Source organism: Dromaius novaehollandiae, chromosome 15 (assembly GCF_036370855.1).
Source record: "Dromaius novaehollandiae isolate bDroNov1 chromosome 15, bDroNov1.hap1, whole genome shotgun sequence".
Taxonomy (NCBI): Eukaryota; Metazoa; Chordata; class Aves; order Casuariiformes; family Dromaiidae; genus Dromaius; species Dromaius novaehollandiae.
The window spans coordinates 17893298-17917098 of NC_088112.1; the positions used below are offsets into that span (position 1 = coordinate 17893298).

Genomic DNA, 23801 nt, shown 5'->3' on the forward strand with positions numbered 1-23801 from the left:
GTTATTGCCTTAAATTGAGCATAAAGCCCCGTTTGCTCACTCCTGTCAATAGTCTTTGTTCGAAACAGGCGGCTGGCTCAGCTCCTTTGGAGTTATTCAAATGGGAATGATTGTTTAGCTGAATAAATGTTGCAAGAGAAGTGGCACATTTCTGCTTTGGATATTAACACTTCTAGAAAATTTGCAAATACCAGAGACTGTATTTTTAAAGGCAGCATGTAAATTTGCTGTAAATATTTATATGAGTAATTGGTGGTATCTGGGAATCGGAGCTGGATCTCCTTATTCGCATGAAATGGAAGCGTAGATTGGGAGTAGTCGAACTGAATTCAAGGGCCAGTTGAGTTTGAGGCGGCTGAGGAGAAATAAGATTGTCAGAATTTGGCCCTGGTTGTGGGGGGGTGTCAGACCTAATTTGAGCATGTGATGCATCTAACTTCCCTTGCTGGTACGTGGAAAGTCAATGATTTTCTTCAATTGCATGTGTAAATCCATGTGCTTGAGAGATTACAGGTGACATTAGACTCTTCCTTTTGCAAATCCTATATGTATTTGCATATCTGTATATGCATAACTTTACCAGAAATTTTCCTACAGTGTTTAAAGTCCTGTTGTGTCTGTGCAGGTCTGGAGTCTTAGAAGATTAAGCGGGGGTGAGACATTTAGCCACATGGTAATTACTTTAGTGTTTATTCAAATTTTGTATCAAGTAGTTGGTTATATTATTCAAATAGTACAGTATGTACAATAGTACAATGTTGGATGTTGCTGCTTTAAAAAATTCACTATTGCTTGAGAAATAAGCAAAAGGAAAGAATATAATATTTCACGTGGGCCTTATACATAGCCAACGTGTTCTTGTGCGGGACGTCCTGCTGAAAGAGTTACGGCATGGGTGTACGCAGCCGTGCAGGCTGCCTTGGATGGATGGAGAGAAACCGAGTGTTTGGGGCTTCTCGAAGATTATAGCTTTTATACGGGCACTGAGAACAACTGGCAATAGCAGTTCTTGGATATTTTTTGGATATTCGATCTGCTGCTCCTGGAGGCAGAGCGTCCCGTCGCCGGTGCTCCGACGGGGAACACCGAGCCGGCGCCTGCAGCCCCTTTCGGTGACAGACGCTGCGCAGCGATCGCACAAGTGGCGCAGCAAGCTAATTCCCACTAATGAGCAATTAGTGAGCTCGGCAGCTGGCTCTCCCCCGTGCCTGCTGGGGAAGGGGGAAGCGGTGGGAGCCCGGGGCGCCGGCGTCTGCCGAGCACCCTCGCCGGGGACCTGCGGGTGGGAGGGTGCTGCAGCTCGGGCTGCGGCCGGGGTTTCTCGTTTCTGCCGCGCGGGGTTGATCAGCCGGCCGCAGCCTCGCTGCGGTACGTTAACTGCCAGCGGAGCCTCTTTTACGTGCTTGATCCCACCAGAGAAAATCTGTCAGCAGAAGACTCTTCGGCTGGCCAAAACTATGTTGAACCTGCGTGGGCTGAGCGTGTTACGGGGCAAATGTGTTCAAACTTGGGGGCGGCTGCGGATGCCGGGGCGGGTGGCAGGCCCGGCAGCGGGTGCAGATGCTGCTCCAGCTGGGCAGATCCGCAAGCTCCTTTCTTTTAGGGAGATGCACCCATATGCCAGCTAGCCAGCACGGGCAGCTGCTTGCTAGTCTGGAGTCCTCTGGGCGTCCTAGGAGGGAATAGCCCAAATCTCTAGCTAAGAGCAAAGCCTGGTGCTGGCTTGGAGGCCGGCACGCTCGGTCTTGGTCCTTCAACGCCTTGCAAAGCTCTTGAGAAAGCAAAAATAAGAAGGGAGATGCAAGCCCCGTAAATCCAGGGCTCCGTCGGTCTGTCCTGCGGGCCGGGAGCTGCATGCCGAAGCGCAGAGGGGCTCGCTGCCAAGGAGGCCTTGCCGGGGGGGGCTCATCCAAGGGATGCCCTCAGACCGTGGCAATTAAGAGCAAAAATCTATATGATGCTCATGTTAATTGGGTAGCTGAACATTTCTCAAATACAGTGTAATTAACGGTAGTGATAAGCTGACACTGGTAACTGGCAGGGCTTACGCTGCTCTTCAGGCTGCATTGATGTTTTCTGAGATAAAGATCAGATCCTCATCTCCTAAATATTTCAGCACATCTGGAAAAAATGCCCAAAGCCAAATAAAATGCCCTGTCCCACCCAAACTAGAGCAGTGATAGACAGTTATTTGAATTTCTGTGTGTACATGTTGGGGGGATTGTCTGTGTGTGCATATGCTTATAGAAAAGTGTGTGTGCCTACATGAGTATAGGCACATATATATGGGTACATGGCATGTATGTGAGTTTTGGCATGTATATAATGCCAAAATATATCATTATACATTCATATATGCACGTGGGATCTGTCTGAGTTTGTTTGTGTGAATATAAAAATGTGATTTATAGGTTTTTAAACCTCCCTGCCAGACTCCAGGAGACCAATTTACAAATGTATGCTGAGATTTTTGACTACGAGACAGGTAGCAGTAGGTGCTAATAAATGAAAGAAGTGTGAATGAAATGTTGTGACACGCACCTCTGAGCAACCTGCGGCGCGCGAGCGGAGTCATCAAACCGAGCTGAGAGCAATCAGCAGGGACTGATAAAGCTGCTCGTGTAATTATTTGTTTGATATACAGCTTTCCTTCTTCCTTCTGCATAAATAGCAGAATTGCTTTGCTTAGTGCGGGAGGGTTTTTTGATTTCTGTCAGGGCCTGTTCTCCCTGAAATGTCATGAGAGTAGGGCTTAGGTCTGCATTTTTGCTTTATTTATGGGCTTTCCATTGTAATTCTTGCAGCATCCGGTGGAGACAGCGTTCATTCGGGTGGGGAGAGGCGTCCTTGCTCGTGCAAAGCTGACGGCGTTGCAGGGGCCTGACTCTGCCTTGCTGCTTTCAAGCCCCTGCGGTTCCTCCAGGCTTGTTCTCCAAGAGGCTGCCCTTGAGAGGAAGGGGTCTGAAGGCAGTAGCAGCATCATACCCTGTATTTGGATACCATATATTAATAAACCATATAAATAAAATTCCCCCGTCAGCTTTCTTATTTCTAAATGTAATTTTGATAGTGTTGCAGCCCAGACTGCCCTACAAAACCACACAATCTTCGCATTGAGAGCGGTTAGTTAGCATTAAACGACTTCCTCTGCTCACCACCTCTTCTCTCGAAGCAAGAAAATCCAAGTTTTGACTGGTTTCCAGGCAGTCACGGTGGTGGCCCTTCCGAGACAGCCGAATGAGCCAAAAGGCTCCTGTCGATGTCAGAGGTTTCTGGGAATGCTGCCTGCTTGCTTTCATTCCGGGATTTCCCTCTTTATTTGTGTCCGGTACAGCCCTGACTTTGCTCCGGGTGAATTTTACAATTCTCTGTTTACCAAAAGATGGAATTATTCATCCCCACTTTAAACACTCTCATTTCTCTTATTCTATTTACATTCTATTTATCCAAATCTTAAGGCAAAAAAAAAATTAGTTCCCGTCCCCCAGAATAGTCCTTGCATTGTCCAAGAGTTTTACCAGGAACTCGGGAACCAGGGAGAGACGTAAGAGGACGGAGGGCAGGTTAGAGCAGAAAATGCATTTACTGGCCTCGCGTAAGCGAGAGAAATCCAGACAGCTGCATTTAGCATACGTTTGAATGCCGTCAAGGGCACCTGGAGTATGTTGGCGGAGTTCTCCTTATAATGTTTTTAAAAATCGGATAATGATAAGGCACAAATATGCCACAGGCCGTGTGCACATGCCAATATTAGGAAAGTGAGTCGTGCAGGCTTGCGCTCGCGATTCGGAGATGACGGAGGCTGCGCCCAGTCTCGTGCCAGCATTAATCCCAACTCTCTCACCGTAAGGAGAAATACTTCAGACTTGCACCAACCTAAGGAAAAGAGAAATTGTTCCGAGACCAAGAAAAAACCTTTACATGCAGTGTAGTTTTATGCGGGGTTGTTTCTGAGTGATTACAGTGTGTGGTTTCAATTCTTTTTGATTCTAAGCAATGATGGCATTTTAAGATAAATAACGTGTTCACTGCTCTGCTTGTTATTGAGGGGCTTTTATTATTGCTGATGTTACATGAAAAAGAAAGTTATTAAAAAAATGTGGCACTAACAAATTGAAGCCCCCAGGGAACTGTTGCCTGAATGGGATTTTGATTGGAGTTCAATTTAATGGGCCATAAATCTTCTCACTTCTGATTTACATTCTACTTCAGACCAGTCCACCAAATTCATGATAATCAGGTTTTCATTTTTCTCTATCAAACAAAATACTCAGACATGAGCATAAACAGAAATATTCCTTCAGCAAGGTGACCTTGTTCTTGCAAGCGCTGTAGCAGTAATTGATTTAATGCCTCCTCCTCACCTATAAATTGGGCCCCTTTCTGAAGCATGTCCATCGGATTTCTAGGTAATTGGTTGGAGTAGTTGTTTTTTCACTGTAGTATTTTGATTGCAATATATTTGTTATAAACCTCTACTACAACAGTAGCTATGGTCATTCTCACTGTCACGACAGAACAAATTCAGCTGGTAGGTATACCCGTGCCTCTCCGTGTGGCTGACTTTGAATGCAGTTGTGTGCATATATCAGAGGATAAAAGCTCTCATTCTGGTCCTCACTAAATAAGTGAGATCCAGAGCCCAGCAATTTCTGTGGGTTTTGAGCTGAATCTTGTTTCTGTCAGATTGCAATGTCTTTTGTGGAACAGAGTTAAGCTGCTCTCGCTGCTCATGCAGGGCCCTTCTGGTTTAGAGGACTGCTGCAAAGGAAGAAACCAGATCCCTTTTTGTGCCTGCCAAAAATGTGAGTCTGTGCTCCACAGTCTGCCCAACTGTTCGCAGGGAGAGGGATGGAGATGCGCGGGCTGTCTGTGTGTTCAGGTCGCTTCTGGAGCAGCGCAGGTGCTGGTTCGGAGGTCCTGGACCATGTTTCCGGACTGAAGCTTTGGAATTATTCTTTGTGGTTAGAGAACTTTTTCATGGGGAAATTGGAAATGTATCAAGAATTTTTTAGTGTGTGTTTAGTTGCTTTTTTTTTTTTTTTTTTTAACAGAAGAGGACATTCTGGTTTGTTTTTTTTCCTGGGAAAACTGGATTAAAAGGGTTGGGGTTTTACATGCTCCCTCAGTGCCCTGTGGGACCTGCAGTGCAGTTGCTTTGCTGCCCTTGTTCTTCTCCATGGCTGGAGCTTCCCAGCTCATCCCCTTTGGAGCCACGTTGTCCTGAGGGCGGGGGCTTTGCCGCGTGTTGCCTCCCTTCTCCAGGAATTGGGATGGGGAATGACTCACCCAAACATCAAGCTCCAGAAGCTCCCAGGATGGTTCTTCTCCAGGGCACCTTGGTTTGGGCCAAACCACATGTGTATTGGGATTTCCCTTCCCCTCAAGAGAAATTTTACACAGGAAGAGGTTTTGCAGGCATCCCAAATCTCCTCCTAACCTGTGTGCCTCCCCTCAGGGGTTGCCATGTGCCACGACACATTTTGGAACTGTTCTGCTCCTATTTGCTTTATTTTACCTGAGATTGCTTTTTACTCTTGGTGGTTTAGGTTCAGCAGACCTTTTCTTTTCCCCTTCCTGATCTCAACACCCAAAGGAGACCTCACGCGAGGGCTGTGGGTGTACCTGGTTTAGGGGAGCGAGTGGTTTGCAAAGGGAGATGACTTAGAGGTGAGAACCAGGTGGCATCAAAGGAAATAGCATTTTCATTTAATTCTGAGGAGATACCTGGAAACCAAAGTCCCCAAATTCTCTTGCTTTTCTTGTAATTCCATTCGTGTGAATCCGAGCAGAAGTGCCTCAGCCAGTGCAGGGTTTGAATGGGAAAAGTGCGAGAGCCTGCCCACCTCTAGAGGCAATCACTGTCATTTCGTTGGGAGAACATTGCACTTGAACGTTTTCTTTCCCACCTTCCCAGTCCCTCTGTTCTTATCCCTTGTGATTCTTTTGTGTTTCTAAGTTGTGTAGCTTCATTATATTGCTCATTTTACCATTTCCAGCATTATTGGGATTGACAGGTTGAGTTTAGTGCAATCTTACAACTTCATGGACCATAAATTGAATGTTTTATGGCCTGTTGAAAAGGTGAAAAGAAAGTTACATCTGCTATCAGTTTCCTAATTATATCAGCATCAAATGCATTATGAGTTTGTTAATGCCAGGTACTCTTGCTGGAAAAAAACATTTATAACCGTGGTCTTGACAAATGGAAGCAATTATTTTGCAGTGGTTTTCCTTTTGTTTTCTGAAACCCTGGAGTTTTTTTTTTTCTCCTCCTTCCTCTGCTTCCCTCCTTACAAAAGAAATAGAGAAAGGTCTGAATTTTAAGTCGGTATGATCATCTTCCTAAGGTTTTTTTGTCTGCAGAGATGAATAGCTTGAAAATTACTGAAATTAATGTAAAAACATGAGCGTGTGATACTGAAGTCTCTGCTGAGGCTACTGGTGTTTAGGACTTGTCTGGCAGTGGTGGTTAGCTGCCCGAGGTGGATGAGACCCCACTATGTCCCGTGCTGAGAGCACAGAGCGCGTTTCTGCCGCGGATGGGATGGAGAGCGAGCGCGTTATGGAGAATGGCTGGAGAGCGAGCGCGTTATGGAGAACGGCTGGTGGACTCGCTCCTCGTCCTGCTGGGACCCAAAGGGAGCGTGCAGCCGAGCCGGGAGGCAGTGGTGGTACCGCCCGCACTGCTGGGCAGCGTGTCCAGCAAAGGGCAGCGCTCCCTCCTTCTCTCTGAGCTTCTTCCTCGTGTCATCTTCTGGGGGTTGTCAGCATGGACGATATCCCCAAAACACTCATGTTGCAGCTTTCCGTCTTTGCAGCAGGGCTCTGTGTTAGCACAGGTATCTTCCACTTGAACCAGCTGCTCTCGCACCAGCTGTGGCCTGTGCCCACAGCAAGGCCGGCGTTTTGCCCGACCGGGCTGCTCCTTGGTGAAGCGCGGACCCCGGCGCTGGAGCTGGCACCGGGAAGCAGGTCTGTCACAGGTCCCGGCTGAGCAGAGGTCTCATTTCGAGGAGACGGTGGAAGTGCAGCCGTATGCCAGAGTTTGCTTTACATGCTCCAAGCAGATTTTTTCCAAGCGGGCAGTTCGTTTCAACGTCCACCTCAGGAAGCTATATCATACAGTAATCCCAGCCAAACGTACTCTGACAAATACCCATCTCCTCAGGGAACTTACCTAAGAAAGACTCCGTTAGAAATCCTGGATTTCTCTGCAGTCAAAGAACACTGCTTTTATTAGAAACACTCATCTTTGGCTCTCACAGATCATATTGGACATGGTGGCACTGCTCCCTGCCCTGGTTTAGCAACATACCCTTATATCATCATTTGGTGAGAGATAGATTTATGTGCTTTTGTAGGGCGAGAACACTTAGCATGAGCTCTCACGCCATGTCCTTCCTTCCCAGAGCATCCCACTAGCACCTGATCGACTGATGGGTGAGATACCAGCAGGGAAGTGCCTGTGCAAGGGACCGGACAGGCCGGTCTGTGCATGGCAGTGACTCGCAGGAGGCTTTGGACAGCAGAGCAAGTTTTACTGAGGGGGTACCAAGAAGAGGAGCACGTCGGACGTGTTGGAGGGAGTCAGCACGAAAAGAAGTGGCAGGACATGGGGAAGCAGAGAAGGGCCAGTGCTGTTGGACAGCATCTCACCAGGATGTTTTCAGGCTTGGCCAGCCCAGGACAATTACATCTGACAATTATTGAGCTGTGAAAGCTCTGGCAGAATGAGCCTACAGAAGTATCTTCAGCCTAATCTTAAACACAGGTGTCTGTCTTTTTCAGCCGTCGTTGATAAAGCGTCTTCCTGCCAAATAATGTGTTTACTAACAGCGAAATCCTTCTGGCTCTGGTGTTTGCCTGCAGGCTGTCTGTGAAGTTGCCAGTGAGGAGGGCCCCAAACTTGCCTTCACTGTACAACCTGCTCCACAGTGTAACTGTTTCTGACTCCTTCAGGCTTTACCTCCTTCAGTGTCAGTTCAGGGGTCAGAGCTTTTTATGAGCTACCTCACTGGTGACTCCAGCTATAGTTTGGACCCCAGGGCCAACTGAGTATGACTGAGAGTTGGTTTCTCTCCCGCCTGTGGCATTGAGTAGGTCACCTGATGCTCTAGTTTCCCTTTCTACGATTTGTCCGTCTCGTACTGGTTTTCGCTTGGGGAAGGGCTTGTCTGTATGTGAATGAGAACAAGGAGGCCCTTAGTCTCGACGGTACTGCAGTGCGACTTAAAGTCAATGGAGAAGAGATCTATACGTCTAATCTGCACTGCAAGCGCTCCTCAGCAGCTATGCGCAGTCCCTTGGATCATCTGGGCCAACATCCATGTAGAGAAGACAGTGGCTGCTTGTGATCACTTCTCTTCTCTTGCTCTTCCATCCTGCAGTTCCCGATACTTTCGTAACAGAGCAAAATGCTTCAGCAAATTTCTTCATGCGTCACAGGGTCATATTGCGTCAATAGCACTGGCCAGATAATAGGTTTGGTTACTAAAGCTGGCCAGAAACTTTCCAAGATGTTCTTTCTTCGAAAGTGTTCATTTAGCATGAACCGTTTCCACTTGCTTGAACTCTCTGGTTTTGGTGAAAGTTGGATTGATAAAGATGTTGCAGGGTCAAGATGGAATGGGGTGGGAGACGCCTCCCACTTCTGTTCCCAGACTGGCATACGAAGCAGTCCAGCTCTCACACTAGGTTTGGGATATTTGTTGAAGTCCGTTGCCTTACGCTTGACCGTGGGTGTCCCATGCCCTTGGCGAATGCCCTGCTTGTGCTCACCTGACGTTGCCTCGTGCGTCCTGAGTCCTTGCGAGGAGGAGCCCGCCGTTGTGGCCGGGGAGAGGGAGCAAAACTGGAGCGACCCTCCGGTGTCCCAGGCAGATACTCCAGCCACCAGACCTTCCCCTACCATCCTCTCCAGCTCCTGTACTTTTGGTGGGAAATCTTTAAAAGCTGGTGCATTTCATCCCTGAAGTGGGAAGGTTTTTATTTATTTTGTTAATCTGAAAGTTAAGTGGGAGGGAAGATAAGTCTGCAGCCCCGCTCGGTTTGTCACATAGTAGGTACCGGCTCTTTGTTTCCCCTTGAGAGAGGCAGAGCAGATGGAAGGCAGAGATGAAACGAAGATCAAAAGTAAACAGTGCAATTAGTTTTTGATAAAAGGATAAAACGCTTATCACATCAAAGCCGCTGAAAAACACATTAAATGTTTCCTGAACATTTTGTGTCCACGTAAGCATTAGCTGTACTTGCCACGGGGACGTTTGTAGCAGCGGTTGCTGGAGTTGGCGAGTGCTGGCCACGTATTTACCTTGGCAGCTCTGCTGCGGCTCATCTGGCTGGCACCGGGCAGGGCAGAGCGGGCAGCCCCTTCGCCGTCCTCCAGCACATCGCACCTTTCGCGCGGTGGTCTGCATTTGAGACCGGAGGCATGGCAATGGGAGAGGAGACAGGCTTTCAGTGGATAGGTGGGCCCACGTTACGTGTGTGGTTAGGCAGCTGTTTCTTTAAGCTGTGCCCTGCTCAGTTTTCCTAGGTTTGGGCATGGAAAACCATTTCCTGGAGGTTTTGAGATACTTACAGTGTGTTGCAAGTGCCGAGTTTGCAGCTGGCTTCTCTGCCAGGCACTGGTCATCATTTCATTCCAATTTTTGGCTCAGTGAATCAAGTTGTTACTTAAATAATTTTGCATAAGCAGCATAATTTGCAGTGAGAAGCGTCTTGTGGATTACCTGCCTTCCTCTCTGTGTTGGAAACTGAGCTGTTCTGGCCACTGCAGAAAGAAAGATTAAAAAGGAGTATATTGCAATCATTTTTTATTTCTTTTCAAATCTTAATGTATGAAAGATATTAAAAGAATGTACAGAAAAAAAACACTTCAAAACTGGTGAAAGGTAAGGACTAATGTGTAGATCAAGAAAAGAAGAGAGGTAGAAAGAAATACAAGAAGAGGAGGGGAGAAGATTCTCTGTTTCAGTTATTAATATAAAACCACAAAAGTGCATTTTCTCTGCAATGGAGGTGGGCTCACTTTCAGCAAAGCCCATTTTTACTGTTCAGGAGAGCCATAGTTGAACAAAACAGTGCCTGAGCTGTTGCAGAATCATGGAGAGCATCAAGGAGCCTGGTATGATGCCGTTATCCTCCTCATTCCTGGGGACGGAGGGTCCCCGGGATGCTGTGTTGCAGCGTGCACAGACAGATGAGGACGGACCTTGCTTGTGCCTTCTCGCTCAGCACGACCTGCCCTGAGCTGGGATTACTGATTGCCCTGTGCCGCTGTGGGTGGTCATAACATGTCCGTGAAAATGCTACAGCACCGGCTCAGTAGCATTTTATGTTGCCTTTGTGCCCGTGTCAGTGAAGAGTCCAACCTGTTTTCTTCCATTTTATAACCTGGTTCTTCCAAAAGCAAGGAGCTACGCGTCCTGCCCTCTCCTGTCCAGCGGGAGACGGCGTATCTGAGCATGGTCCCAACAAGTTCCCCTCCCTTGCATGGTGTGTTTTGTTTTTGTTTTTTTTCCCCCTAAAAGTTTAGAGGCGTTTGCTCAGCTCTAGGTCTCAGTCTTTTGCAGCGCCGGGGTAGTTTGGATGCTGGTATGTGCACAGCCACTTGTATCATCAGTCATTTTCTGTGGCAGGGTGTGGAAGCGTGCCCTTCGCTGAGACCACCTCCCAGCAGCGCTCCCCCCAGAGCCCATCTATCAAAGCGTCCTTCAAGGCACACGCTATAATTTACCCTTGTCACTGCCACCGGAGGCTGCGTGCTGTGAGCAAAGCGTCCGTGCTCCTTCCGGACCCACGAGCATTAAATCTGGTTTGGGGTCCCGTGTGCAGCAGAACATCTTTCCAAAGACAGGGCACCAGCCTTTCAGTAAGTTTACTGATGGAAATTTCCAGGTCTTAGTAAGTGTGGGTAAGAGCAGCACAATTTGCAAAAGGAGGTTTGGCTTTCCGTAGCATGAGCAGACTTTCCTGTACTTAGCAAGGCAGGTTGATGCTGCTCCTGCAGCTGGTGTTTCCGTAAGGTCTCTCCACTCCGAACAGGTCCTCTGGAGCTCAGTGAGACAGGTCAGCTCACATCGCGGCAGTCTGCCCACAGGGTCACTGGTTTGGGTCCTTCTCCTCTACCCAGCTGCTCAGCTTTGTGGCACTTACAGGAACTCAAGGGCTTTTGAGATCTCTGCTACTGAAAATTTTGGTTGAAATTGGGCAAATGGGACAAAAGACTTTGAAGGGTGAACAGACACACAGGTAGCACCTGCAGGCTAAAACCACTGCTTTCTGAAATGAGAGGCTCACCGAAACACTGTATGTTGAATTGCACTGCAGTTCAGGGAGGCACTTACCTACCGAATTTTCACATGCTTAAATCTCATTGATTTCAGGTTAGGTTCAAGTGGTCTTGAAATGAGGTTTTTGGCCTTTCTACCACATGTGGGCTGTTGTGTCCAGGCATAGTGGAAGAAAGTTTTACATCCAAAATGAACTCCTTTACAAATATCTAATGACCTGGACTAGATTTTTACTTGTCATAGTTTAAATTTTAAAAGAAGCTTTCATGTTATCCCATGATAGTCTCTCCCTGAAATAGTATATTCCAGAAATGGAATAACACTGCAGTAGTTTGAGAAAAGCCACGTGCTGGAATCATAGAAAAGTTGATCAGAAGGGGCCTTTTCTGGTCTCTAGTCCAACCTCCTGCTCGAAGCAGGGCTAACTTCAAAGTTCACTCAGGTTGCTCAAGGCCTCAAATAGTTGAGTTTGGAAAAGCTCACAGGATGGCGACTGAACATCCTCCCTGAGCTCCTGTTCCAACTTCTCCCTGCACTCATGGGAGGGATTTTTTTTCTTATGTTCAACTGGAATATCCCTTTTGCGCCCTATGACTGTTGCCTCCTGTCCTTTCAGTGTGCTCCTCCTCCAAGAAGGGTCTGGCTCCGTCTACACCTTTTCAATGCCACAAACCACTGCGGGTCCAGTACGACAAATCTCTTTGGGATTCTTGTTTGCTTGCTTGTTTTCCACTCTTTCGGTACTTTCCTCATTCCTGTATTCTGCCACTGGTTGACAGCATAGCCTAGTCTGCCTACTGCAGGCAACTGTACATTTAGACTCTGTTTCAAAGCGAGTTTTTATTTCTGTGTGGTGCTTTTGAAAGGAGGGCTTCAGAAACTGAATAAACAGAAAAAGAAATGAGACGTCGTAAGCAGAGAAGTCACTGTCCTAAGCTCCTATTTGCCTAATACAAATACTAGTTATTACCAAGCTTAGTAGTGCAAGAGGTTTCTAGTCTCTGTATGGTTGGTAGGGTTGGTCTTCACCCTACCAGAACAGCATCAGGTAGCGATGAGCAAAACGGCTTGATGTTAACACCTTCCGAACTGCAACATATGCGCCTTTCTCCTATGCCAAAACTGTGACTCCCATAAGTGGCAGGTGTGACAGCAACCAGGCAGCAGCTCAGATATGCCACAGCCTCACCAGGAAATTTTAGATCAGCCCAGGAAATTTTAGATTAGCCCAGGAACTCGATAGTAGAAGGTCAAATTTGATTTCTTAACAATACTCAAAAGCGTGTCAACAACAGCTGTGCAGCTGTTTTTATTCAGTTTTAAAAATAACGGTAACTTTTTCTTATGTGGCATTACTATGTGTTTCATCAAGTTTCCTCACGTGATGAGATGCAAAAGTTCAGGCAATATCCTGTTCAGATGTGTTTCTATTTGATAATAAAAATGGCGTTGACAGTGAGGGATTACACTGTATGAATTATTACTTAGTCCTCTATTTTACATTGAAGCAAGGATGTGTCCTATAAATTCACAGTTGTTTTAACTTTTTCTTTTCCTCATCTAGACAGCTATATGTCCATGAGATTTATTTCTTGATCTATATGGACATGTAATCTTTCTTGGGATTATTGCCATAGAAACAAGACATAACATAGCATTAGAAATAACAAACGGGATTTGGCAGTCTTTCCTATTTACTACACCAAGTCTGAGCTGTGTACAAAAAGCAGCAATTAGTTGCTCTTGGAGCCTTATTAACGAGCACATCTGCATGTTCATTAAAATGAGATACTTCAGCTTCCATTCTGGCTTGGATGACATTTGGATGTTCTGGTCTTTAAAATAAAATAAAGTAAAATCCCTGTCATCTATTTGGTTTTTTCATTGAGGCAGGAATTTGCTGGATAGCCACTTGCGGTTGCTTTTTGGTTGCTGATCCCGGTGGCAGGCCACGCTGCCAGCCTGCATGTGCCTCCCAGGAGACGCGGCATGACGCAGAAGCTGAACCGCGGCTCCCGGGGAACGGGCTCTCCTCTGAGGGATCAAGTCACCCGCGTTGTACTAGCAAAGCCCGAGCTCCCGCAGTGCTTGGGCTCAGCTCCCAGCCTCTCCCGGGGCTTCCCACCTGCCTGGCTCACAGACACGTTGCCCCTTGGACTGGGCAAGTTGTAGCAGCCTGAGCTTTGGGGAGTAGTTGGGTTGTGCCAGGCCAAGAGGCACTTCGGGCGCGCAGGGATGTTTGCAGGAACCAATACAACATGCTGCACAGGTAACTCAAGTGGAGCTCGCTGTCTGTGTTATAGCACGTCCCCTGGTATATGTGAGGGAGAAACACAAACTCGAGTTTTCAAGTCAAATCTGCGGGGTGGCTTTTGAAGTTTTGTGGGGTGGGAAAGAGGCAGAAACCCAGATGGAACAGGGTAGAGCAAATGGTCGAGAAAGATATTAGAAAATAAAGCGTGTCCCCTCACTCCCTGTTGCCGAGCGCTAGCCACAGGGAGGTCCACACTGGCTGGCGGACCGTGGGGCAGATGTGGTCCTTCAAGCAGGCAGAGCTGATGCTCGGGAGGGAGAGCTGGAGTTCTGGACGATGCTTCGTTGCTGCTTAGGGGAGTAGAGATTGGCGCTAGGACTCTTCCCTTTCGGCATTTTCCCATCCTCTCTCACCCCAAGAAAAATCAAATTTAGAAGCAGATTGGCAGGTCACAGAGGGGTGGTGTTTGCAAAGACCCTTGCTCAGACTGATGTGTTGGCTTGACTGGGGAATGAGAAAGCACTGTCCTTCTGGTCCAAGTCCTGTGATGCAGCCTCCAGTTGAGAGCAGAGCAGCTTGGGGGTGGGGGGGTTGCAGAAGCAGCTGGAAATGCTTTAAAGCCCTCAGGGTAAAATCTGCTGCCCCTCACACCAATTTGGAAGCAACACAACTTTGCTCAACAGAAGAAACAGTTAAAGTTGATTGTAAGCCACAAAATTGAGATGGAGCCTGGAAAGTAAACCAGTACAGCCTGGAAAACTGGAATAAAGGGAGCTGGAAGGTGGGCTGCGTGCTCTGAGTTTGCATGGCCTCCTTTTCAAAGGTGCTGAGGATCCTGCAGCTCTAGTGAAGTCGATGAGTGCTCAGGATCTTTTAGAAACATATATTTAGTGCCTAAGTATAGATCTAGGACTGAGTAACTTTAGGTTCCAAAAATAGTGCAGGTGTCTGGCTTTTCCCTCTTCATCATTTCTCTTTTCTTTGCTCTTTAATCTCTTCTGCAGCTCCCACGTTCTCCATTCCCTCCCCCTCTCTTTTCCTTTTTCCATCCTGCACTTGGCTGACTGTATCTTCCTGTATCTGCCCTCACCCCCAACCACTTACTTGGGTGGCTCTCCTGTCCCTCAGCAGCCACAGAGCACTTCTCAAGGTCCTTCCTGAGCAAACCCTGACTGACACCATTTTTTCCCCTTCTCTCACCCTAAATCCTCCCAGGCTCAATCTCAGAGGGATGGAGGTTCAAAGCTATCGCTTTGCTTTCCCCACGAACCTGCTGAATTCGAGTGCCAAGTATCTCACCTCTCCTACCTGGGACTGCCCCGGGCTAAAGCGAAAGGGAGGTTACCGCAGATCTCGCCTAGAATGGGAGCCCAAAGCAGCCACTGACATTTTGTGGCCCAAAAGCAGAAGCAAAATGTTCCATTTTCCTTTGGGAGTATTTCTCATCGCAGGTGTGATCTGGTGGCAACTGTAAAAGCGGGTGTCACGGGGGGATCGTGTTAATATTGTGAACAGGAAACTCTCATTAGCATCTTCTGTTTTTCAAGTCATCAGTAGAGGACAGTTGAGACTCTGACTATAAATCTGATGGATCTTGCCCCTGACATGTATTTCTCTCTGTTGCAGGAAGGGATGCCCCAAACGCTGAGGTCTACCAGCATGTTTACCCCATGTGGCTTCAGCCCTCATCTACATACTTCAAAAGAAGACGAACAAGGAGGACTGATCTTCCAGGATGGAAACCTTACCTCAGCATCTCTGGATGCTCTAATCCAGCATCTTATACCTACCACTGATTACTACCCTGAAGTAAGCAATTCACAGTATAATAAACAGTTTAATTTTGATGAATTGGGACAGCACTTTATGCAAAAATGCAAATGTGTTCAACTTTGAATTAAGAGGGCTTATTTAAAAACTGCATACAATTAAAGCTTGGTAAATTGATGCATGGCTTTAAATGCTATTGCCCTACTCTGTAATTGTTTCCGTGAAAGAGCGAATCCCAAAGTTGATACTGCCTTTAAATAAGAGAACAGGGAAAAAAAAAAGAAAAAAAAAAAGCTGTGCTGATGATGAATTAGTGATTTAGCAGTAGGAGAACTTCAAAAATAGCAGTTCATTCCAGAGAGGTTTAGATGAAGACCGAAGCACAAAAACTTTGAGTCTGAACTGGCATTAAATTAGCTGGTTTTCAGCAGCTGCTAAAACCATCAAGGTTACTCTGCATGTATAAAGCATCCCCTCAGCGAAAATAGAGAAATTTGATGGGTTCTTAATTTACCTAGAGTTATATGGTTATATGCACAGAGACTCTGCAGTCACTGGACAGCAGAGCTCAGATCCTGATCTTTGTTCCTTCAGTGGAAATTCAGTGTTTCTTCACTGACAATATAAGGATCTAAACTGAAAGCAGGTTTATGGTCCTGCAAGCCATCAGCTTCACTGCATTTGCACATCCTCGGTGGAATTTAGGGCAGAGTTTGACTGGAAGAGTTTTAAGTGCTAATGTGTCCCTATGGAAAGGCTTGTATTTCAAAGCGCCAGAGTAGCGCTGGCTTCTGGGCAGTTTAGAGGACCACTAAAGTTACCAATGCAGAGCAGACAGCACGTTTTAAATTAGCTGCAGCTCAGCTTCTGATCAGCTAAAAATAAGTCATAAAGGAGCATATCAATTAAAAAAGAACAGAGAGGCAGTAAAAGTAGGTAATGGTGAGATTAGGCTGTGAGATTTCCGGTAAGCAATGTGTGATGTGAAATAATTTCACCTACTGCTCAGGAGCATGGCTAGGTCTGGGGAAAAGAAGATAATCCAGGCACCAGGAGGGGTTGGGATGCAAACGAATGAGGATTCATGTATATATTTTAAATTCACTCCAGGAATGTTTTAAATAATCCAGTGACTTATCCAACAGTCTTGGTTCCTACAGCTGCAGAGAAGTGGTACTGCCTATGATACAGCTTGGCTGTTAGAAACAAATTTTGGGGAGTCAGTAGAATGAGTGAAACCTTCCCTAAAGCAGGCAGGGTGAGACCTGCAGGGCAGTAAAGGGGAGATACTACTAACGTGGGGGTGTCTGCAGCTCCCAAGCCAGCGTGGCACAGGGCTGCCTGAGCAACGCTCACTTACCTGTCACTGGCCTCCATCTGTCCCTGCTTCTGCTGTCTCCAACACCTGGGCTAGCTCTTGCAGAGCGAGCTAGAGGCCATCTCCACTGGACCTCCACACAGCATATATCCAAGGTTTTGGGCAAGTGAGGCTTGGGAATGGGTGCTGAGAACGTAGGAGATGCCGCTGGCTCATGGGAGAGTGTGAATGGCAGGATGCGCCCACTGTAACCAGTTTCAGGGTCAGGAATCCTTATGTCTTGTAGACATGCAGGTCTGTCGCTTTGTCCCGGTGCAGATGCCTTGCTATAAAAGAGCAGATTGTTTGCTCTAATGGGTTTTGCTGTTTAAAAGAAAATGTAAACGTTCAGAAGTTTGTATTTAATAAACACAGAAGAGCAGACATCCACCTGGCAGCCGTAAGTCACAGTGTGACTTACTGACATGTCTAATGAAAAGCTGTGTCCTCTCTTAGGCAGGGACTATGCTCCAGCTTCTGTATTGCTTTTTAAGTGGGAAGCTCTGTTTTGCAGTAGGTGCATAGCAAAAACCATGGAGTTCAGGGCATTTCTGGCTAATCTTAGCCACTGGCTGGCTTACAGTAGGTCTGCTTGTCTCTTTTCTGCAGAAAGCCTATATCTTTACATTCCTGCTGAGTTCCAGGCTCTTCATCGAACCTCACGAGCTTCTGTCCCGAGTCTGTCACAAGTGCATTGAGCAGCAGCGGCTGGACGACCCGGTGCTGGACAAGGTTAGTGTGGCTTTATAGCAGAAGAAGGTGAGGTGTTTTCAAGGGGCAGAAAGTCCTTGGACTCCCTTTGGATTGAACAAAAGCGTTCTCATAAGGGTGACAGTTGTTGCTGAGATCCTGACATCGAGGCACCCTAGTTTCAGTGTCCAAGAGCGGCACCCCAGGCACTGGTCACTGTGAATCCTCTTCTAATTCCCCTTTCCCCCTGTCTCAGTCTTCCCAGGTGATTTTCCTACTTACTTCCTTAAGGCTCTGACGAAGCCTGCAGGATGCGAGGAGGTAGGATGAAAATGCAACACTGTCATTCGCTGACGTCAGCACAGCACTCTCCCGTTTTTACTTCATGTGTCTGCCCTTTTGCTTTCCTGCTTCTGGTGCAGAGTGTAACAGCTCCCCTTGGCCTTTCCTGTCGCTGTGATCGCAGCGCAAGAGCATGCAGCTCCCCACTAACCTTCCCTTGTCGGCACGGACAGGCCGTCCGTGCAGCCGTGCTGCGGAGCCGGGCTCCGTCTGGCACACGGGAGCGAGCCGAAGCAGCAGCGAGGCTCTGACAAGCTAACGAAATGGGAAAATCCAAGCTGTTACGGCGTCGCTGCTCCTCCTGATTTGCCTGAGGACTGAGCAGACTGATACAGTGTGTGACAACACACGTGCGTCCTCTGGAAATCCCAAAGGCGCTGCAGGCGAGACGGATCCCGCTGGATCCTGTTCAGTGCCAGATTCCACTCAGCTTTCCTTGGGGTATTGATGGAAACCTGTCCAGCGCATTGCCTGGAGCAGGAGATATGTCTTCAGCGCAGTGGAGGAGAGAAGAACATGCATCAGTTGCAATTTTCCTCCCAAAACCGAAAAACCTCAAACAGAATTCCGAAATGTGTCTCAGGATCGGCCTTCCCAGCTTTGAAACACCGTGTTTTTGGCATCCAATACTGAATCAATCACCAGCATCTGAGCACGTGTGCTTGTTTTTGCCCGGGCAGCTGGTTGCAAGAGTAACAGGAGCTCCCCCTTCCCTACAGCGTGCAGTCAGCCAGCCTGCGTAGAAGACTGATATCTGAGTTGCACATACAGTGTGAGTGCAATGCAAAAATTTGAGTCAGGTGCAGCATCCAAAACAATTTTTCCGAGGTGTGATAAGTTCAGTTCTCTAAAGCAGGTGCTACGCCTGACGCACAGTTATAAGGATTCAAATGTGAGCATTGCAGACTATCGCTGCTCGTCAAACTTTGCAAGAAATAAGAGACATTATCTTATTATCTTATTACAAAAAACTCCCAATCTGCACGAAGTGAAGCTGCTTCGGAGAGAAGCTGCATTTCAGACAGCCCTGTAGTAATGCACAGTTGGCGGGACACAGCTGATTTTGTGTTCCTGAGAGTGGGGCTGACTGCAACAGTGGCTGCACACAAGTGCTGTCCCGTCCCTTGAGCCGTGTCCCGTGGCTTGCACAAAGTCCCCTCCTTGAATTCATAATAGCAGTTTACACAGCTGGAGCAAATGTATCCCCAGACCTTTGCAGTTTCCAGCAAAGCTTTGCTTTTCGTAGCCACCTGCTGGTCTTTGAGCGTGAGTTTAATGCTAGCTGACAGCAGTTATTTTTAGAGATGTGGTTCATTGAAACCTGTTGTTGGTGGAAAGCTGAAATATGCATTTTAACCACCTTGGTTGAAAAGCAGAGCTCTGTGGAGCTCAAGAGTATAATTTTTCCTGATTACAGGGTACACTTCAGCTACAGTATGTATGCAGAAGGCTGTTTGTTTTGGTCTATGTTTTCTGTAAATAAAAATACAGTTTATTGTTTAACGCAATTTGTGCTTTCCATGTTCTTGGATAATGGAGGATGAAAGCTTTGGAAGCAGCCGCTCTGGCTGCGTATTGACATAATACAAAGGCACCAACTGTGCTGTTCCCTCCCGTTCCCCTCCTTGCCCCGTATCATCCCCAGACTATTCCTGCTGCTGCATCATCAGGCACATCTACACCAAAAGCAAAGTGGGCAGCAGCTGTGTGTTACTTGAGCGGGTGTCCTCCTTATCCTATCATGACCTTGCGCTCATGTGGGAAGAGGGCAACATTATCAGGAGTCCAGGTAAAGGTACTAATGTGCCTGTGTTTTGTCTGTCTTTTCTTCCTTGTGTTACATCTACCAGTGGTCACTAAGCAGTGCATCCCCCTGCCAGACAGCACAGAAGCAAAAGACTCACCTCTTTGTTGGTCAAGGAATAACGTTGCAACCAGTTCTTCAAGAAAGGATGAAAGCATAGGAGGGTTGTAGGGAGGAACATATGGTTCCAATCAGCAAAAAGGCCAGATGTTTTAAAATAAGGTATTAAGGTTGCACCAACAAAATATGTCCATCCAACCATAAACTGGCCAATTGCATGGGCAAAATACATAAATCTGCATGTAAAACAGACAATTGTGCATGCATATAGACACTGGTACATTTTGCATGCAGAAATGTGTCATTTGTGCACCAGACTATTTGTTTGCATGCGTGGAGATTTTGCAGGTGCAACCGTAAGTGCCTTCTTTGAAAATTTGGCCTGCGTTCAGTGAGATACATATTTGCCGACACTTTAATGAGTAAGGACGTTGCAATCCCTATCCATCATTCTGGTTTCCTTTTCAGGCACGGATCAGAAAATTTGGACCCAAAATCTTACAGTTGCTGACAGAGTGGACAGAAACATTCCCATATGATTTTCAGGAAGAGCGGATGATCGGCCATCTGAAAGACATGATTCACAGGATAGCCCCATGTGATGAGGTGAGGATGTCTGGCTGGGAACGTTGCTTGGAGATGTTAAGTTCATTTATCCTACTTGGTTCCTCCTACTTTTTCTCCTGTTACTTGCCATGTTCTATTCCATGCCTGTTCCTGGGAGCTCTTACAGTTTTGTTCTCCTCTGCTGGTAAAAACTTGTAGTAGCTTCCCCGAAAGCCATGTGTCTCAGTTTAGGTATTCACGTGGCAGTGACATGGGGATACATCAGTGTTATCAGTGGAGTTTATCTACTGCACACCACTTTCTAAGAGAATAACTCTCCCATTTTACAGATGGAAGATTTGAGGCATAGCATAGGCTGAATGTGGTGTTCACAGTTCAAACAGCAACCCCCCTGTGATCTCCCAAATTCTAGTCTAGCAGAGGAGTTAAGTAGCATGACTGAAGACCAACCATCCTGCCCAAGCAGTGGCTTATGGGGCATTACTGGATGTCTACTTCAGTGAACAAGGAGTGGAGCAAGCAGCCAGTCTTCAAGTGACTGCATGGGGGAGCTAAAGAAGATCACCAGTTGCTTGAAGGTACCTGAAGAAGGCTTCCTCTCTCAGTGAAAAATGAGTGGTTGTGAGAGTGGAACCAGCAAGGGACATTTATGGTCCTATTTTGTCTCACCTTCTCCTTTTTCCGTATGTCCTTGATCTCCTGCCCAGAAATCTGATTTTTCATTCCTTAGCTTACATCTCTTCACAGTCTGTTAATTTTTTTGAAACAATCTTTGCTTTTTGTCATCATCTTTTCATTAGTGAATCTGACAAGGGTTTGGCTCGCACGTTCCTGTCCTGTGCAAAACACTTCCCAGGCTCGATGATGGAGCTGGTTCAAACTGTAAAGCTGGGACCCAGACAGACAGTGAGCAGATACAGAGCGGCAGACTGCAATCACAACCTGACTAATGCCTCTGGGATCCACATTAAAGACCACAGGATCTATGCGGGCCAGGACATTAGCTCCTTTTGAATCCAGTCTGTTTTGATGACCTGGAGAGATAGCAAGGGACAGTCCTTACGGTTTTAAAAAATGTTTACGGACATGCGAGTTCTCTGGAGCATAAAAGTGGCAAAAGACAGCAGCGTGTGGCCTGCTGGACAGGAGCTCGGTCCAGATGGTTATAGAGGTTCCCTCTTGGCGTTCAAATACATGAGGTATGTGTGTGGCAGAGCAGGACACAGTGAACAGAGTCTGTGAGAGACCTACATGCAAATTCAGGTGGGTGAACCCCTTAAATTAATTCAGAAACATTAAAAATACCACCAAGTCCATGAAAATACTAAGGATATGGGCAAACAGCACATGGAGAGTCTCTAATTACTTCTAGGTTAACCATGAGATGTGGAAGAATTCAGCTCGATTGGCTCCATCGAGGCCTGGCTTCAGGCCACAGATGTGTGCAGTTCAGTATAACACGAAGCGCGTACCCACGAGGCTGGGAAAGAGAGGGGTGGAGAGAAAAGAGAAACAATCAGCAGGGCCGAAGCCGAATGGAAAGGAAATAGGACCCTCCTACCCACATGAAACACAGGAGAAATGGAAACAGCTGCTCTTGGGCTGGGCTGGCATCGCTGCCGGCACTCGGGGGCTGGCTGCAGGCTGGCGCGGCTCTGCTGCTCGGGCTGGCCGGCCCGCGGGAGAGAAGAGCGCGGGGAGCGATGTGTCGCTTCGGTGGAGCCGAAGGGAGCAGAAGGGGCTGCCAGAAAGGGCCAGGGTGGCATTGACCCCATCCGCGGGAGGGAGGCGACCCATCCTGCGGCCTTCTTTAAACTATGTTCCTGATGAAGAGCCACGAAGAGAAACCTTTGGCGTACAAAGCAGCAGTTTATTTGCCAGCCCTGAGCAATTGCTGCACACCTTAGTGTGCACACACAGTGCGTAGCTCTGTGTACTGAGGTGCAGAGGTGCTCTGAGGGGCCGCAGACTGGATTAGGTCCAAATCACTGTTTTTCAAATATTACTAGGCGCTGTAATTGCAAATGATTATGCCTGAGTGAAATCAATAATTAATTTAAGGAACAGCTTATATTCCTGCAAATGCAAATTTCCTTTTTTGAGGGACAGCATGAAAGAGTGGTTGTGCCCATCAGTTGTTTGGAAGAAAGTTGTTCCCATCGTGAATCATAGGAATTAGAGATTGAAAGATTTGTTAGGTCGTCTCGTCCATGTAGGTTAATGCAGGATTTTCCCCTCCAGTATATGCTCCTGTCCTTTGTGTAGTCCACTTTCTAAAGGCTCTGTGATGTGCTTATAAGGGTGTCCATGCTGGGAAGCGTTTCTTAGTAAGTGCTGTGATTTGCATTTAGAGTTAGAAATTTTAATTAAAATTTGAGCTCCTAAGCCACCTGCTGAGGCCTGCTGTCTTCAGAGGAACTTTCTCAGTTAAGAATGAAACATTTTCTTTAAATATTAAACAGTAGCATGCTTCTTTTGACTGCTAATGTGGGAGTGAAGAAAAATAGGTTGATAGCGAGTCCAGCACGCAGCTCCCATACAATGGGGGTTCACTTTGCAGCAAGTTAATTACCAGCATGTCAAAGGTAATGAAAAAAGTCATTTTGACTTAGGGAATATATTTTAAAGACGTCAGGAAATGCTTTTAAAAGGGCAAAAAACGTTGTGTTTCTTTTTTTTTTTTTTTCTTTTTATTCCTCCCCCAATATTCACAGAAAAGCTTTCCAGGAAAGGGTGCACTCAACAAACTTACAGTGAGTCTCTTTAAAAGCTCTGATTTATGAATAATCTTTTTTGTATTCATTAAGTATCTGATTTATTTCATTCTCCTTTGCTGATCGGCCCACCTGAATCTTAGTTCGCTATTGCCTGTATATATTTTTTGTGCCATATTTCCTACAAAAACTAGGTAAAACTGGATCTCTTGATGAGGGTTTATCGAGAGACTTGCTGATATACTTGTCTTTCAAGCAATTTTGTGCTTCTGTCTGGCTTTTCATCCAAACAGTGAAGGATTTGGTGCTGCACAGACATGGCTGGTCAAAGATTTCTCATCCAAACTGCATTTTGAAAGAGAACTGGCTTTTCAGCCTAAAGTTTTTGAGCAAAAATGTCTGATGTTCTGTAGAAAACTTTGATGTCAGCGTCCACCACCACCACCAAAAGAATTAATTCCCCCAGTTCACAAAATATGTTCACAAAATGCCAAAATATGTCACCGTTTGAATTTCCACTAAAAAATACTATTCTATTCATAGGGCTTCAAAAGCTACACTGAGATTTGCAAACACACCTGAGATGTAAACCAGAGAAACATTTGGATGCAGTTCAGTGGTGTAGGTCCAGGCTGGCCTTTGACCATCTGTTTGAGTGAGGATTTACGTGAAGCAAGCCTGGCAGTCTCTCTTCCTGGGAACCAGTGTAGATCAGAAGCAGATGAAATTTGAAAGAATGGTTCCTATTTTCTTAGAAATTACTTCAATTATTATTTTTTCACTCTTCCTCACTCCTCCTCTGTGATTTGCCTCTAAATGAAAAATGCGTTGAACGTTTTCCTAGAGGAGTCCCTCCTGCCTTCTAGGTGTTTACTTCATTTTGGGCTTCTCAGCTATATTTTGCAAAATAGCCTGACCACATCCTGCTCACTGGGCCATGCTCCAG

General features: G+C 46.6%; 1 protein-coding gene across 2 annotated transcripts in view; it reads left to right on the plus strand.

Annotated features, from left to right (window-relative positions):
* Positions 1-23801, plus strand: part of RASGEF1C (RasGEF domain family member 1C) — a 95105-nt gene that overhangs the window by 43740 nt on the left and 27564 nt on the right. For both annotated transcript variants that reach the window (XM_064521079.1, XM_026101949.2), the window contains 3 exons: positions 15178-15360; positions 17288-17410; positions 20043-20180. In XM_064521079.1, the coding sequence (XP_064377149.1) occupies positions 15178-15360; positions 17288-17410; positions 20043-20180 (444 nt within the window). The remainder of the gene's footprint in view (positions 1-15177; positions 15361-17287; positions 17411-20042; positions 20181-23801) is intronic.